We start from the raw sequence: 16,697 nt of genomic DNA on the forward strand, positions 1-16,697 counted from the left end.
ATAAATAAATAAACTTAAAAAAAAAAAAGTGTGTACGGTTGCTACAAATGAGGAAATAAGAGAAGTGAAGTAATTTCTCAAAGTCACACAGCCAGATGGTGCTGCCTGATTTGAACCTAGCTCCGTCGGTACCTACAAAGTGACAGCCCCATTACCCCCAGGTAGTTCTCCCCTGTTCTCCTCATTGTACCTGGTTAACATGTCTGAGCCTCAGTTCCTTCCTCTGCAAAATGGGGATAAGCAAGAGCCGGACATGTATACACATTCCGCTATTTATCCAAGCACATTCCCAATGCCATGCACTCACCTGACCTCCTAATGGGGTTGCTGCCATTATAGCCGAAAGGGAGTAAGGCAGATTCCAGGGCTCTGGAAGTTGCAAAGGGCTCCAGGGAGGGGAGATATTAAAGGCAGAGACCTATTCGCCTAATAAGCATTGGCAATGCCTCCTGTGGGCCAGATGCTTTCACACTCATTATCTCATGTGACAAAGAGGCAGAGTGGCCTGATGGTTCAGCACGTGGGTGCCAAGGCAGACTGCCTGGGCTCAGATCTGGCCCCGCCCTTACTAGCCCTGTGTCCTAGGCAAGCTCTCTCCCAGCCTCAGTTTCCCATCTGTAATGCAGAGAGCTCTTTTGAAAGTTAAATGAATTAACACGTGGACAAGCACTTAGAACTGAACCTGTTGGTTTGTTTGTTTGTTTAAGTCTTTGCAAGCTAGGGAGTCAGATCGCATACAGATGCTCAGTTACATCTTCGACTTCTAAATTCTCATTTCACAACCAAGACTTCCAGATCGTGTTGCATCTGGTCCAGAAAGTCCTGGCATACACCTGCTGATTCCCACTTCCCGCGGCACCTGCCCCCCATCCGCCCTCACCACCTCTCCCCCTGCTGCCCGTCTCGTCCCTTCCGCATGACAGCCAGTGACCTTTCTGAAACACAAAGGCAACCATGTCACGCCCTAAAACTGCAACGTCACATCCCCGTGCCTTCCTCTGGCCTTCTTGCCAAACCTGCTCTCCCCAGTGATCTCCAGCTCAAGGTCCTGACCCCAGGAACACGTGGTCACCCTTGAAGTCCCCACAGTGCGAGGCCTGTGCCTTACGGTTAGCATTGCTTCGTGACGTGTTATATTCAGCTCGTCTCTTGTCTCTCTCTCCCGTGAGACTGGGAGATCCTTCACACCAGAGACCACAGCCTATTTCCCACACAGCTTCTTAGCTGGGTGACCTGGGGCCAGATACCTAACCTCCGTGTGCTTCGGCCTCCTGCTCTGCCAACAGAACGAATCAAAGTAGCAACTCATAGGATTTCTAGAGATAATGTGTAAAAGCACTTTGCACACCTCATACACGGAATACTGGCCTAGGTGTTAAAACATGCCCAATGGGGCACCTGGGTGGCTCAGTCCGTCAAGCATCCGACTTCGGCCCAGGTCATGATCTCGCAGTTCGTGGGTTCGAGCCCCATGTCGGGCTCTGTGCTGACAGCTCAGAGCCTGGAGCCTGCTTGGGATTCTGTGTCTCTCTCTGCCCCTCCCCCATTCATGCTCTGCCTCTCTCAAAAATAAATAAACATTAAAAAAAAAAAAACCCATGCCCAGTGATTAAAGTTTTATTTTGAGTCTGTTTGGTTCTGCATGCCCAGAAATAAAGGATACCGAAAGAAAAAGGAGAAAATGGAAGGCCGGGGGTGGGGGGAGGAAAGAAAAAGATTGCACCTGGAAAGTACGCTCCATGAGGAATAAAGAACTGGGGCCATTTTGGAAAAGAGAAGGTCCTGGATAAGGAGAAATGGCTGAGAAATGCCTTCCAGGGCCTCTAGGAATATCGGCGTAGAAGAGGAGGAGGGCTGTGACTATCCAGAGGGCAAAAATAGGGCAAGAAGCAGATTCTCAGTCCACATACCTAAGAGCTTTTCAACGACAGAGCTTCCCAAGGATAAAGCAGGCTGCCGAGTAAAGTGGTGATCTCCCTGTCACTAGAGGTATGCAAGGAGAGGGTATTTGGAATTCCTACACTAGAGGAGAGATAGGGGGCTGGGGGAGAAGCAACAGACACTACTTCCTGCCTTCCTAACCACACAAACGCTGACAAGTTTACATAACTTAAAAGGCTCCTTTCGACTTTAAGACTATATAAATAAAATATCATTAGGGCTTCAGCCCTAAGGGCCTATGAATATGGCAGGATACAAAAGACAGGGCAGCATAATTTGGGGACAGGTACAAAATCTCAAACAGCTCCCCGTGTGCTCTATGCAATTCTGCATCAGAGCCATTGAGTCTTCCTGTGGGACTGACCCCAAGTCATTATTCAGTCAAGGCCTAGGGGACACGTGTGCCAGGATCTGCACCCACTTAAATGGGAGGCCCCTATTGTAAAATCGTGCTTGTCGATGGGAAATACGATGAAGCACTTTCAAAGATCAGACCTGCCCTCTCCCCACCGCCAAAGTACCACCTGGGCGGCCCTCTTCGAGCTCCAAAAACCCTTCATGCCACCCTCACGTTCTTCTGGACCGTAAACCACCTGAACACGAAATCCACAGATAGGATTAGTTAAATGTTAAGGAAAGTCAAATGCAGGAGTGGCTAAAACCTCGCTCAGCAAAGCAGCACCATTTACAACCTGGCTTCATTCATCCAGCCACCCACGCAGTCTGGAGTCCCTCTGTGAGTCACCAGCGAGCTGCAGCACCCCCGAGAGATGCCAGAAAAGCTGTCCCAGCCCTCCAGAGTGTTCGATGAGGTTGGACAAACCACAGTTACGGACGTGCCAGTGCTCGTGGCTCCCAGCCCCCAGGGGAAGGATCCTCCACGGAGAATGGGCACAACTTACACAAGTGCAAAGGGCCAGAGAGGGTAAGCCCCGTCAGGAGAATGTTCCAGGTGCCTGGGGCGCAGGCCCGAGGAAGGAGGTGGGCGAGCGCAACCTCCTAGGCTCACAGCCATCACTTCCCTCTGTTTACTGCCTGCTCTCGTTTTCTAGACCAGCCCCTCCCGGAAACACCTTACTTAGACCCCACTCCTTCTCCCACACCACCAACACCGACTCAGAGTCCCTTTCACAGAGCAAAGTTACGATTTCATCATTGCATCTCTCCAGGACCGTGAGTCTCAACCTGTGTTCAGAAGACGCGTCCAGGAGCGCCTGGGTGGCTCGGTCAGTTAAGAGTCCGACTCTTGATTTTGGCTCTGGTCACGATCTCACGGTTTGTGAGTTCGAGCCCCATGTGGGGCTTGGTGCTGACAGCACGGAGCCTGCTTCGGATTCTCTCTGTCTCCCTCTCTGCCCCTCTCACGCTTGTGCGCTCTCTCTCTCTCTCTCTCTCTCTCAAAACAAACTTAAAAAAAAAAAGAACATGTACAAACAGCATAAAAAAGTGGCAGCATTCTTAAAGTAATGAAAGACATACACACCGCCAAGTCGGTGGCATTCATCGGCGTGCCCTCCCTACTGGTGTGACCGCCCGTCTTCAGAGGCCTTTAATTGGTCGTCACTGCCCATGCTTACTCTTCAGCACCCTGGCACTATGCACTGCCCTGTGTCCTTTTGATATGCTCAAGGGCAAAGTCCTCTGATGCTTCCTTTCCAGGCCAGGGGGGTGCCTTTGATTCACAAAAACTGACACTCATTGGATACCTCCCAGCTTGTGAGCGTGCGGAATGCCACCTGATACGTGTCACTGGAACGTGTCGACTTGGTTGCAACAAATACGAATTTTAAATGCTGATCAAAATTTAGCGGTGCATCTGCAGAGGATTTTGTTTTGTTTTTTGGATGTGTCCCTCTGCTCACAGCACATGGGCTGAGAACCACTGGCTGCTAGAATAGCTCACATTTCCTATCTTCTTGGGTCTCCGATCTCCGTAACTGGTCCCTTGGCTCTGACCCCCCGTTCCAATCTAGATTTCCAATTGTCCACTGAGACCCCTCGGCTTGGCGCTCCTTCTCCCACTCAATTCGAGCCTTTTTCTTCTAAACTCACCCCTCATGCGTCCCGACCACCTCATCATCAGCTCCGATGGGTGTTGATTACCACCTTCCATGTGCCGTAATTTTCACACTTAACCCTCATATCTCCTTAAGAAAGTCTAACATCGGGCTTCTCTCCACTGATTTGGGTCTGGATCGTGGGACTGGCTTTGGCCGCGTGACTATGAGCCACGGTTGAGCCCAAGTCCTCAAAGAGGCATTTCAAGTTGCCACCAGACTCCCCATGCTTCCCTCCTCTGTTCCTTCAGCCTGAGTCTCAAAGTGAGGAGACACAGGGAACAGACCGCTGTTCACCGGCATCCGGGGGCCGAGTCACAGCCAATCCGAGGCCCTCGCACAGCGTGAACAAGAATTCAGTGTCTGTTGTTGAAAACCAGACCTGGCGGCTGCTTGCTATGGAACAACGCCGACTAACACGCCTTCCCACGGTGGGAACAGCAGCTAACCTACAGACGCTAGACCATGTGCGGGCACTACTCTCAGCATCTTCCATGTATTATACTAACTCGTTCAATTCTCAGAAAGAAACAACGTGCCCAAATTACGCAGCTAGTATAGAAGTCAAGCCCAAATTGTCTGCTTTCAGAACCCACACTCTCACATACACTGCCTTTATGACACCATCTTCCCAGTTCAAGAACTTCCTTGAAGTTCTGGTGGCTTCCCGTTACCCACAAAATAAAATCGGAGTATCCAAAACGCGGAACTGGATCCTCTAATCCAACTCTATAGAGAAAAGGAATCTGAGGCTCAGGGAAAGGAGGTGATTTGCCCAAAGTCAAATACCCCACTTCCCTTGGAGCCGGACTTGGAATCTAATCTGCTCCCCCCCTATCGTGTTGGGTACAGTCTACCTGACCTCCAAAGCATTGTAGAATTCACATTTCTCTCACGTTCCTCACCCCCCAGTCTATCGATGACTAACCCCTCACTCTCTTCTGACCATATTCATTCCCCAGTCCAAGTCTTACACACGCTTTTCCACGTGCCTTACACACTCTTCCCTTGTCTCCACCAATCAAATCCTTGAACGTCTAGCTCGCGTTGTCCCCCCCAAGCCTCAGGCAGTCACCTCCCACAGCCTCCACCAGCAGAGTCTCCCCCTCCCCGAGGCCCTCTAACACCTGTGCTCTGTCATTCTCGGTTGCTCACGTGTGCACTCTGTCACCTAGGCGGTAAGCTCGTTAAGGTTATGGATCATGAGACGGGGATTTTTTTCACCGCCCATCGCACCTCGCACAGTTCAAACAACAGAACAGACATGTGGCCAACCCTTGCCGTTCACCTGCCACCCTGAGTTTTTGTTTCCTCAAAGAGACAGCCCGAGTTTGGAGAGGGAGACGATCATCTGTCAGCCACTCACAGCGTGCCAGGCACATACACATATGCTACATCACGTGTGTCCCATGTATTCAGTCTGGGCCAAGTCTATCACGAGACACAGACATGCAGGGCTAAGTTGGCGTAGCTAGGTTACCAAAGAAGCTAACAATATCATGGTTACCCTCTCTGAAACACCTTTTAAGAATTTAATTTAGGGGCACCCGGGTGGCTCAGTCTGTTAAGCATTCGACTTCAGCTCAGGTGATGATCTCACGGTTCGTGAGTTCAAGCCCCACGTCAGGCTCCGTGCTGACGGCTCAGAGCCTGGAGCCTGCTTTGGATTCAATGTCTCCCTCTCTCTCTGCCCCTCCCCTGCTCATGCTCTGTCTCTCTCTCTCTCCCTCAAGATAAATAAACATTAAAAAAAGAAAGATTTAAAAAAGGGAATTAAGGTGGGATGCCTGGGTGGCTCAGTTAGTTGAGCATCTGACTCTTGATTTCAGCTCAGGTCATGATCTCACGGTTCGTGAGTTTGAGCCCCACGTCGGGCTCCGTGCTGACAGCTCAGAGCCTGGAGCCTGCTTCGGATTCTGTGTCTCCCTCTCTCCCTGCCCCTCCCCTGTTCATGCTCTGTCTGTCTCTGTCTTAAAAATAAACATTAAAAAAAATTTTAAGATTTTCACTTAAACAAAATAATTTCCCCCCCAAGAAAATGGCCCACTTCCCTCTCTCTGGTCACGAACTTGATGTCGCTGAGCATTTGCTTCTCTACCCTGGATGCCGGAAGCTCCGAATCGCCATCAGATGTCCAGCTGCACACCTCCAGTGGCCTGAAATACTGGCAGGTTTGTTCCCTGCTCTACTTCGATCCTCAGGAATTTCCTCAGGATCCTCAGGATTTCACTATACGCATGACAAATCACTGTGGGCATCGCAAATCCATTGCATGAAAAGAAAGGGGAGCAAATAAACTGAATACCTATCGATACATTGAGCGGCATCCTCGGGAAGAAGCAGGACGGGGCTCACGTGGGGTTTGCACGCTTGCACATGAGAGTCACTGAGTCTGATGTTTTCCTAACTCCTGTCTTTCTCTCCTCATCACCGTTCGATCGAACCCAGGCACACACACAGACTCACGCAGATTTCAACCAGAGAGTGATTTTCAGGGCAGGCAGACCAGCCCATCTCCCCCTTCTGCTTGAATCTGGCTGTTCATTCCTCCGCAGGCCACTGCAAGAACTCCTCCGTGCCACTAAGCCTCTGTGAACCTTCGTTTTCTCTTTGGGAAACAGGGATGATCCAAGTAACCCGCCTCCCTCATGGGGGCGCTCTGGACACCGAGTCAGATCACGGAGATCATGGTGAATGCTGTAATAATAACAGCCTGCAAAACCACCAATGACCAGGACTCGTGAGGTCCTACTTGCAATAGTAATAATTCATAACCTCTGCGTGGACACGCTGGTCTCCCCCCACAGCGGAGCAGGCCCCCCACTCCTTAGTGGCTCTGCTGGGAGACGAGAGCCTGTGCGGGGCCAGGAAACCATGTGCCTTTGTTTGCTGATAGCCACGCCCAGGATGTTCTAACACTTAACCACCGCAGTGGGCTCCAGAAACAGCTCTAGCTAAGTTAATCCCTGGCTGTGCCATTAATTTTTTACAAAGCTACACATGAAGGAGCGCCTTGTAAATATTTTAAACAACCTTGTGGGGTGAAGCGAAGCGTTTCTGCTTTTTCCCTCCTCTCTGTCGGGTGCTCTGTTCTCTCAGGAAAAGGCTGAGGTGGGAACCAGAGGGGAAGATGCCCACTCACCATCAAGGTGGGTAGAACATCTTCCTAACTCAGCCCTGCCCTGCCTGGGATGTCCCTTTCTCCTCTGCTCAAGGTACCCTCTCCCCTATCTCTGGATTCTCTGCATAAGCTGGAACCTTATCCCGATTGGCCAGATGACCACGCTGAGGCTCACAGGGGCACAGAGTGGCCAAACATGAAGCAGGTGGGGTCCTTGGGGACGAGCTGAGAGTTTCTCTTGGTCTTTTCCCAACCCCCAAGGCCCCTCCACAGGCCACGCCCACCATGGCTACCGGAAACATCCAGGATTTGTTCCCGATGCACAGAGCAGACTTGGAAGCAGAGGTTGGGTTCCCACAATGCGGACTTTCCTTCAGTTTCTCCAGCATGCCGCACTCCTCTGCCTCTGGGCCTCCCTCCACTCAGGCAGAAACAACCCCCTCCCCCATCCTTCCTGTCCCCCATCCTAGGACTAGGGTGAGTTTCTCTGCTGTGGTTTCCACCAGGCCCCTCGGTGTCCCCTTACGACAGCCCCCACACCTTGGTGCAACTTCAGGCGGAAATGTTAGTCTTTGCCAAACTCTGGGCAGGTAAGAGCAAAAAGCCCACCTCCTTCCTATTTGGCCTCACACCCCACACAGTGCCCAGCACAGACCAGCGCTAATTTAATTTACCGAGTGAGTATGACTGCACAAGCCGGGGGTGCAGCATCAGGAAAGCCACGGTGCCCCCCCACCCACTTAACGGCATTCTGGTTCCTGTCACAACATGGACGTTATCAGCAAGAGACCCTCAGGAAGCCGAGGGTCCTGCAAAGGGGCTCCAGTCAAGTCCATCCTCTCTGGTTTGCTCTTCCTTTAAACCATAGATCTTCCTGGATGGAGTGGGCTTATGTGGACCAAATAAAACACAAGTGTTCATCAAGAGCCTCCTTCCCAGGAACTAAGTATAATTCTCAGCATCTCCTTCCCACTTCTCCAAGCTATTGAAGCTGTTGGAACCACTCCACTGGGTTCTCTTTGACACACAGGCCGACTACTAGCTTCACACAAACACTAAAGCAGCAGAATCAGCCAGCAGTCCCAGCTGCACCTACTGTGTGCCTGACACACACTCAGCGCTTTGCCAGAGTTCTCCTGGATGCTCATCGGTCCTGGGAAGTGGCCAGCGTTGGCCCATTTGGGGTATCGGAGCACGGAGGCCAAGAGAGCTGGCAGAGCAAGGATGAGCAGCCAGATCTGTCTGGTATGGAAGCCTGGCCAAGTCACCTCCGCTCAGCAGGTCACAGCAGGAGGGCAGGGTGGTTGCTGTGTCCCTGAAGACTGAGAACTATTTGAGTCTGGGGCACCTTACAGACCTGCCTCAAAGATCATCCAGCCAAACTACCCTTTTAGAAACCAGGGTCCTGGGGGTGGAGGGTAGACAGACCTTCCATGGGCCACAGCCACAATGGGACCCAAGGCTCCAGACTCATCTGTCACTGCATCCATCACCTGCACTGCCATCACTTGCCCTAGTTCCCCTCAGGGGGTAGGGCTAGAGAGTCCCAAGGCAGGGACCTGGTTCAAACACCCTCCCCTTCCACTTTCCTCCCGCTTGCCTCGCCTGGGGTCAACCAGACCCCTTCCAGTGAGTCACAGGCAACTAGAGTGTTAAAGGACTGGCCACTTACACCTTCATATCTCAGAAGGCAGGGATCATGGATGGGTTAGAGACGGTCTCTACCCTCAGGGGTCATACCTCTGGACACAAACTCACCAAAGGTCTGCTGGCAAGACCTGAAGCTGAGCCCAGGAGGGGTTTTCTAGAGGAAGACTCAGACCACAGTTGGACAGGAGGCATGGGGGGCTCTCACCCAGCCTTCCTCTCACCCGTGCCCCAGCCAGTGCTCCAGCCTCTGGGAGGTTTAGGTAGACAATGCCGCCCTCAAAGGATTTATCGAGAAGACTCCATAAAATAATGTCCACAATAGACTGGGCAGGTGAATGGGAAGTGTCCGCTCCCTCCCCCTACCCAAGGCTGCACTCTTGTAGGTGCCCTAGGGCTCCCAGAGGCAGGATTCTGTGTAAAGGAGTAGGAGTAGACTGGGTTTCCTGTCCTCAAACCTCAGGTGTCACGCTGGAGGCTTCTATCACACCTGGAATCCCACCTCCCAGCCCCTGGCTACTCCTGCACCCACCACCGAAGGCCCACTGGCTTCCACAGCGCCTGTGGGGCGCATCCTTCGGGGCTGGTTTGGCTCCCCTCTGGTGCCAAGGAGGGAATGGGGTGGAGGCCAGGTCTCCGCACGGCTGCGTCCTCAGCCCTCAGCTCCCCACCCAAGACAAAGCAGGGATCCTTTGTTTCCGGCCACACCCAGGGCCGGCGGCGGTAGGCTCGGGCCCACTGCTCTCCTACCCCCCAGTGTTAACCCTTCTGGGGCCACAGCTGCCAGTGCAGCCCCGAGAGGGTTATTTTTAGCCGCGGTGAGGAATGGGAGGGGCTCCTCCATCATGGCGCTGTTTCTGGGTCCAGACTTCCACTCCATCAGTACGGGCAGGGGAAGGGGGGGGGAGGGTGGGCAGAGGCATTTTTCTTGCCTCTGGCATGGAAGGAACTCGGCGGCGAGGCGCAAGAGCTGGACCGTGCAGAGGCCGGGCGCAGGCCAACGGCCCTCCCCGCCCTAAGCCCGCTCCAGGGCCGGAGGGAGGGGTTCGGGCCCCGCGCCCCTCCCTCTTTTGTTCAGCGCCGCATCCACCCGGTCCACGCCACCCTCTGGCACTTCCCGTGGCGGGGGGGGGGGGGGGGGGCGGCAAGCCCGCGGGGAGAGGGACCCGAGACTCCGGCCCCGCCTAGCCGTGCGGGGCTCCCCCCACCACCACCATTGTCCCCAGAGGCTGGGGGGAGGGGGCTGCAAGGCTGAGATCAGCCCCGCCCCACCCGCCGCCACGCAGGAAGCCTCGCGGGCCGCCCCTGCAGTCCCCCCGCGGATCCCGACCCTGGCGGCGGCCACCCCCAGCCCACAAAGAACGGCGGGGCGGGGGCGGGGGCCCGGCTTACCGTGATGTGCGGGATGCTCTTCCTGCCCTGGTAAGACATGGCCCCGCTGGCGCCCTCGGCCCGGCCGGCGGACCCGTGGGGCTGTCTTTTCGCTCGGCCCGGCTCTCAGCCGGTCCCGCTCCCCGCGGGCGCGGTGACAAAGGCCCGGGAGGGCAGAAGAGAGGGACGGAGGCTCGGCGCCCGCGGCTGCCCACGCGCCCGCTGCCCCGGCTGCTCGGCCCGCCCGCCGCCGCCGCCGCCGCCGCCGCCGCTCCGGCTGCCAGCACCGCCCGGCTCGGTGAGGAGGGCGGGAGGAGGAGGGAGAGGCGAGGGCGGGAGGAGGGGGCTACAGACAGACAGCTCCTCCCGGCGGCGCGGAGCCGAGCCCGATTCGCCCCTCTCGGCTCGAACCAGGAAGCTCTTCCCTTCCGATCCCCCCCCACTCCGCCCTCCGTCCCCCCCCTCCCCGCCAGCCGCCCAGCCCCGCCGCCCCCCGCCCCGCGCACACGCCCTCGGCTGCGCCCCGGCCTCGCTCTCGCGATTGCAAAGGTCTGGTTTTCAGGGTGCTTTTAAATGCCAGAGACGGCCTTCGGCTGCGCAGACGGAGCCACAGGTGTGCGGCACCGCATCTGCGGGCCTCCGGGAACAGCTGCGCGGGGGAGGGAGTGCGGGGCGGGCGCGGAGGACCCGCCCGAGCTGCTGGGGGCGTTCGGGGCCCTCTGGCCCCGGCCCAACGACTGCCCCCCTCCTGCCTCTCGTGCCGCAGCCTCCGTTTGTCCATGCGCCGTGCACACTCCCTGAATAGAGGAGTTAAATTAAGCACTTTTCCATCTCCAAGGCCTGCAAGCCGTTTTATTCAGGCTGTACCCTCTTCCTCAACATCTAACCCCAGACAAAGGTTACCCATCTCCCAGACTCCTCGGCAACGGCTTCTCCGTAAAGCCTTTCCTGCCACCCTCCCCACTCACGTCATTGAATCAGCCTCCCTGAGGGCTGACCAGGAGCCCCACTGCCAGGCCGATGGAGTGCAGCAGAATGAGACAAGGCCCTAAGCCAATTAATTAATGGCTGACGGCTGCACCCTCTGCAGCAGCTTCTCCTCACACAGCAGCCTGGCCCTGGGGCCACCAGGTCACCCCCATGGTCTTGCCTACCAGTGGTTGCCTGGAGGGCCGGACCACTGGCACTAAGGTCCCCACAGACCCCAGGAGAGGCTAGGAGACAGGAGGGGAATAGGATGTCCTGCCTCCCAGGGTATAGTGTACCAGAACCCCAGCACCCCTGACCCAGATGTTCCTCTGGGGACAGGTGGGCAGGAGGCCAGTGCATAGCTTAATAAACAGGAAAGCAGAAAACGAAGGAAGCAGGAGTCCCAGCAAGCCCCCACAGCCCTAGACAGGTGCCCCAAATCTCCAGACAGAATAAAATGCTAACTTTCTCTGCCATTCACTTTCTGCCTGCAACATACTAACCCACAGTGTATTTTAGAAGACCCATCTTCTTTACTTTCAAGTTGCCACCCAGAGGGAGGGTGTGCTAGGGGTGGTAAAGCCCCCACTAGGCAGGTTGAGGCCTGAGGCCCTTACCTTCACAGGCCACCTAGAGGCCAGTCACCCAGACCAGGACAGGAGGCCAGAGATGCCTTGGCCTTGAAATGGAGGTGGGGTTGTAAGTTCACAAAAGAGAAACATCTTAGTATTCCAGGCACGCTAGGCCATAATTTTCCCATTATACAGGTGGGAAGTTAGGGCTTACAGAAATAAAATGATATCTCATTTATTTAAAGTATTTTAGCTACAGCAGAACACTATCTGGAGGCCAGGTTCCCGCACACCTTCTCTAGAGCTCACTCTCCTACATTCGTCCATTCAGCCTGGCCTCTGGGCTCGAGCGGTTGGTTAAATCCTTGTTGGTGACCAGAATTTGCAGGTCTCCGTTCCCATGACGCTTGCATTCTCTTCCTCAGCGTTGTTAAGTCCTAGGTTCCACGTACTGGGACGTCCCCAGGGGCCACTCAGGGCAGGGAAGCTCCGGGGCTGGGGACAAGACCACGTGCGTATCGGGGGAGGGGCACTGGTTCGCGATTGGCCAAACAGATCTCTGCTCCCAAGCAGACTTCTCCGGTACAAAGCGCCGCAGTCGCTGGGCCTTGAGCCTCCGCAAACGCTGCGCCGGCGCTGCAGAAACCCCTCCTCCCTCCCCAGGAGAGGGCTTTCTGGGCCGGCGGGGGGGGGGAGGGGGAGGACTCCCGGCCCCATACCCTCTGCAAAACACTGGAGCCGCGAAGCCCGCCCCGGAACCCAAGCCCTGTGGCCGCCTGGTCCACAGAAAGTAAAACGCATCCTCTAGGGAGACCGTGAGCCCCTTGGCTCCGCAGCCCCGAACCTCGAGGGCTCTGGAGCCCTAGGCGCGCTGGAGGCGCCGCCTTTTGTCCAGTCCCCGAGAAGCCACCGAGAAAGGGAAGAGAGGGCCAGAGGAGGAGAGGGAGGAGTGGAAGAGGTGAAGCGACCAGCATAGCATCCCCAAGTGCCTAGGCGCGGCTGCGGAGCCGGCCCAGGCAGAGCCTGGGGGCGACGTTGGCGCTGGTGACATTGACCGTAGCTTTGTCAGGGACGCACTTCCAGACTGCTCGGGACGTGCACAAAGCTCTCTCGCCGTCCTGATATTCCACCACGCCTTATGGGTGGCTGGGAGAAAAAGGCCATCCCCATTTCACAGGTGGAGAAGCTGAGGTTCAAAGGGCGAAGTGCCTTCCTTGGCTTGGAAAGCAGTGTTTCCCGGTACTGACCCCAGTTTCTGGACCCGCAGCCCTGAGACCTCCGGCAAGGGCTCAGAAGCCCGGATCCCAGGTGAGGTCAGCCACCAGGTTAGGAGGTGGTGAGGGAAGAATAAGAAGGGGCAGGGAAAAGAAGATGACTCTCTTGATGTCTCCCTCCCTTGCCCCCCACCCCCTCACCTCACACACCATCATTGTAGACCTCCCCCTTTCAGGGAGCCGGATTCAGGACCACGGAGAGCTCCCGAGCTGCGGGAACACCAGGCGGAAGGCGATCGGGAATGGGAGCAGCAGGAGACCCAGTATTGCGTCCCAGCAGCCCCGGGCTGGCCCCAGCCCCCACTCCTCCAGGAAGCCCTCCCAGATTTGTCTGGATGGAGCTCTGCTTCCTCCCTCTCGCTTTATTCCTTTCATAGTATTTAAGGGGAGAAGGGTTAATAAAAAATGATAGTAAAATTCAAAAACGAACGTTTATTGAATGCTCACTGACTACCAGCATTAACTGATGTAATTCTCACAATGAATCTATCGCCCACCCTGGCCTGGGGTGGGGCCAGCGTGCTGAACCAGGACTCCAGCACCAGGGGTCTCGGGCCTGAGCAGTGCTCAGACTCCGAGTTCCCTGCTAAGCTGACAGCTCGCTGGCCCTCGGGTGCTCCAACTTCCGTTCCCCCGGCATCTGGCCCCGACCCTCACACATACATCCCAAAGGTGTGCTGTCTATCCATCCATCTTCCTCCAGTTCCCTGGCGACCTCTAGCTTAAGGGAGAAGAGCTATAGGGCCCACGGCCTGGCATTCCCTCGCCCTAATGCGCCTCCACTTCCGAGGGTAAAAACCTCCAAGTCTAGGAAGCTAGAGACTGGGGTTCAAACCTCCGCTCTGCCTCCAAGTTGCTCTGTGAAGAGAGCACACTGGCGTCGTGCTGTGGGACTCGGGAGCGTCCCCTGAAGATGTCGGTGCTTGGAGATAGCAGTTTCTAGTTCTATCTGGCCGATCCCGCTAAATCTTTAACCAAACCTTTGCCCTAGAAAGCACAGAGGGAGCACACAGGAAAGGTTTCTTTCAGCTTTAACCTGTGTGACCACAGGCGTTTCACAGAACCTCTCCCAGAGCCTGGTACACAGTAGGTGCTCTATAACGACTGATGAGTGCGTGAAAAAATGAATGGACGAATGCGGAAAGGAGCTCCCCTCCTTTTCACTAAGCAGAGAATGGGGATCCCTGGGTTAACTTCACCCTAGAGGTCCCCTCGCATTTTAAGGGTCCATATGGCACCTTGGGCCAACTTACTTTCTCCTTCTCAGAACCTTGCTCTTCCTTTCTGCAGAAGAGGAGCGGGGGACTGGATCTCGAAGGACCCTCTGGAGTCTCACGGGCTAGGCTGGCCAACCCCAACCAAATCGCACAACCTCTCCGACCCTCCGGGGTGATGGAGTGGGGGAGGGGCCTTCGGGAGCCCTCTCAAGCCTGGGGGCAGCGGCTCCAGCGCTGCCCTCGGGCGGCTCCACGCCCAACTGCCCCGAGGGCCCCGCCCCCCCTCCGGTCCGGTCCGCGCGCGCCCCGAGGGTACCTGGCCATTGTCCCGGCCGAGTGGCAGGTCGCGGGGCGCGGGGCATCGGATACGCAGCGCGGGTGGTCGCTCTTCGCGCTCGCCCGGCGAGCTGACTGCCGAGCCCGAGAGCTCGCTCACGTCGCTGGCCGTGTCCTCGCTGCCGCCGGGCCCCGGCAGGCCGACGGCGTCGGGCCGGCCAGCGCTGCGAGGCGTGCGCGCCGAGCCGCGGCGGCCCACGCTGTACGCGTCGAAGTCGATGGTCTTGTTCTCGTAGGCGCCCTCCACCGCGGCGAACATGCCGCCGTACTTCTGGCGCGGGGTCTGCGCCGCGCTGCCCGGCCGCGCCAGGTACACGGGCAGGTCGTCCTCCGTGTTCCACGCGCGCCGCCGGTCCGCCATGCCGGTCCAAGGCCGGCCGCCCGCCCGCGCTCCCTCCCGCCCGCGGCCCTGGCCACCGCCGTGCGCCGCGCTCCGCGCTCGCTGCGGGCCCGCGGCGGCCCAGGCGCGACTGCGGCCCGGGGAGGGGCGGGGCGGGGCGCGCGGCGGGGCGGGGCCGGGGCGGGGCCGGGGCGGGGCCTCCGGGCGGCTGCAGGCGAGCGCGGCGGCCGGCTACAAAGGACCGGGGGGCGGGGCCCGCGGCGGGGGCGGGGAGGGGCAGTGACGCGCCGCAGCCGCAGCGCCGAGGGCGGGCCGCCGAACCGCAGTGCCCTCGCCACACCCCCACTCCCCGCCCCCAGGCCGAGCGCAGGGCGCGAGGAGAGCGAGGGGTGGGAGCCTCGAGTATGCACACACACACACACACACACACACACACACACTCGCGTGCGGGCACACACACGCTCCTCAGGCACACACAGGTTCGCACTAGCACACCAGACAATTACGCCATACAACACGTGAGAGATGCACAAATCCGCTAGCGCACACACCACAGTCCATTCCACTCAGCTCCCCAGACACACTTTTGCACACACGTACAAGCTTGTACATATTCCGAGCCAATTACACACATCCTCGCCGTAAATTCTCCTAGTCACCCAACACCGCCAACCCAGCAGCAGTACGCCGAAATTAACTGCGCAACCTGACAAGCACTCACACGTTGGACCCAGCATTCATTCACTCCTCGCTATTCTACTGAGTGCCCGCTGGTGCCTAGCACGTGTTTGGTGCTGGGGACAGTGCTGTGGACAAAACACACCAAGTCCTGCCCTCTGGGAGCAGACGTTCTAAGGAGGGAGGAAGCAAACACACATAATGTGCCAGGAGGTGCTAAGCGCTGGGAAAGATGATACGGCAAGACGAGAGGGCCATGCGACGGCCCCATTCGCTCCAGCAGACAAGAGAACCACGTTCCTGCACGGGAACGAATGACACACACATACATGTTGCTCACTCCTACAACACCCACTCCACACAGACATTGTCACACACTCATACCCAAGGCAAACTCACAAGGTGACTCCACACAAATGCACTCATAAACCGGGTCAGGACGCCCACACAGAAATCCACACCAGAAATAAGGAAAGTTGGAAGCTTAAATAGGAACCCTCCCGGAGAAAGACACACAGAGAGATAGAGGAACACGTACATACACACATTCTCCTGTCAGTCACCCAGACAGATACATATTCCCCATTCTAGGGTCACCTCCCACCACCCCTTGTACAGCCTATCCTTAATGTGCCAGGAGCTTGCAAGAGAGGGTCCCAGGCTTCCTCTGACTTGGGCCACGTGGGAGGCATGGGGTCTTGGGGGTCATTCATCTGTGTCTCCCCTCAATCCTTCTTCGAGGCCAGGCTCCATGTGCCTCCCCTAGATACTGTCCCTCATTTTTCCATGATTATTATCAGGCAGAAGGGCCTGAGAGTCTCGGGGGACCTGGCGATCCCAGCTGCTCTTTCTGGACGGATGGGAGCACCAGCTGCTGACCCTCTGCAGGCGAGTCCCGACAGGCGGCATCTGGGGCTGGGTGGGGACCGCAGCAGGGGGCAAGAGTGCTTGGCCTCACACCCCAGGTCCTCCCTGTTCTGGGAGCTGTCCCTTCAGCACCAGGTCTGGCCAGTTCTGGAGTCCCAGACAGCCGGACTCACATTCTCATTCTTGTGACTGCCAGAACCCATGGACTGATCACTCCAGGGCTACTGGCTTCATAGTAGCTGACACCTCCCCACATTTGCTGTCTTGCAACCCTGTAACAAATTGCCCACTTGGAAGATGAGGAAAC

General features: G+C 56.7%; 1 protein-coding gene and 1 long non-coding RNA gene across 3 annotated transcripts in view; one reads left to right on the top strand and one right to left on the bottom strand.

Moving 5' to 3' along the window:
* CRMP1 (collapsin response mediator protein 1) overlaps positions 1–14,866 on the bottom strand; it is a 76,531-nt gene extending 61,665 nt beyond the window's left edge. The window contains exon 1 of one of the 2 annotated variants that reach the window (XM_042936930.1): positions 14,486–14,866. In XM_042936930.1, coding sequence (XP_042792864.1) covers positions 14,486–14,866 — 381 coding nt within the window. Of the gene's footprint in view, positions 1–10,158; positions 10,233–14,485 lie in introns of those variants that run through there. The other variant, XM_042936931.1, reaches the window with a different exon arrangement.
* Positions 12,141–13,377, top strand: LOC122218635. Its single transcript, XR_006202039.1, has 3 exons — positions 12,141–12,189; positions 12,856–12,986; positions 13,129–13,377. It is a non-coding gene; the product is annotated as an uncharacterized LOC122218635 (long non-coding RNA).
* Positions 14,867–16,697: the final 1,831 nt, after the last annotated feature.

The sequence above is a fragment of the Panthera leo genome, chromosome B1 (genome assembly GCF_018350215.1).
Source record: "Panthera leo isolate Ple1 chromosome B1, P.leo_Ple1_pat1.1, whole genome shotgun sequence".
NCBI lineage: Eukaryota > Metazoa > Chordata > Mammalia > Carnivora > Felidae > Panthera > Panthera leo.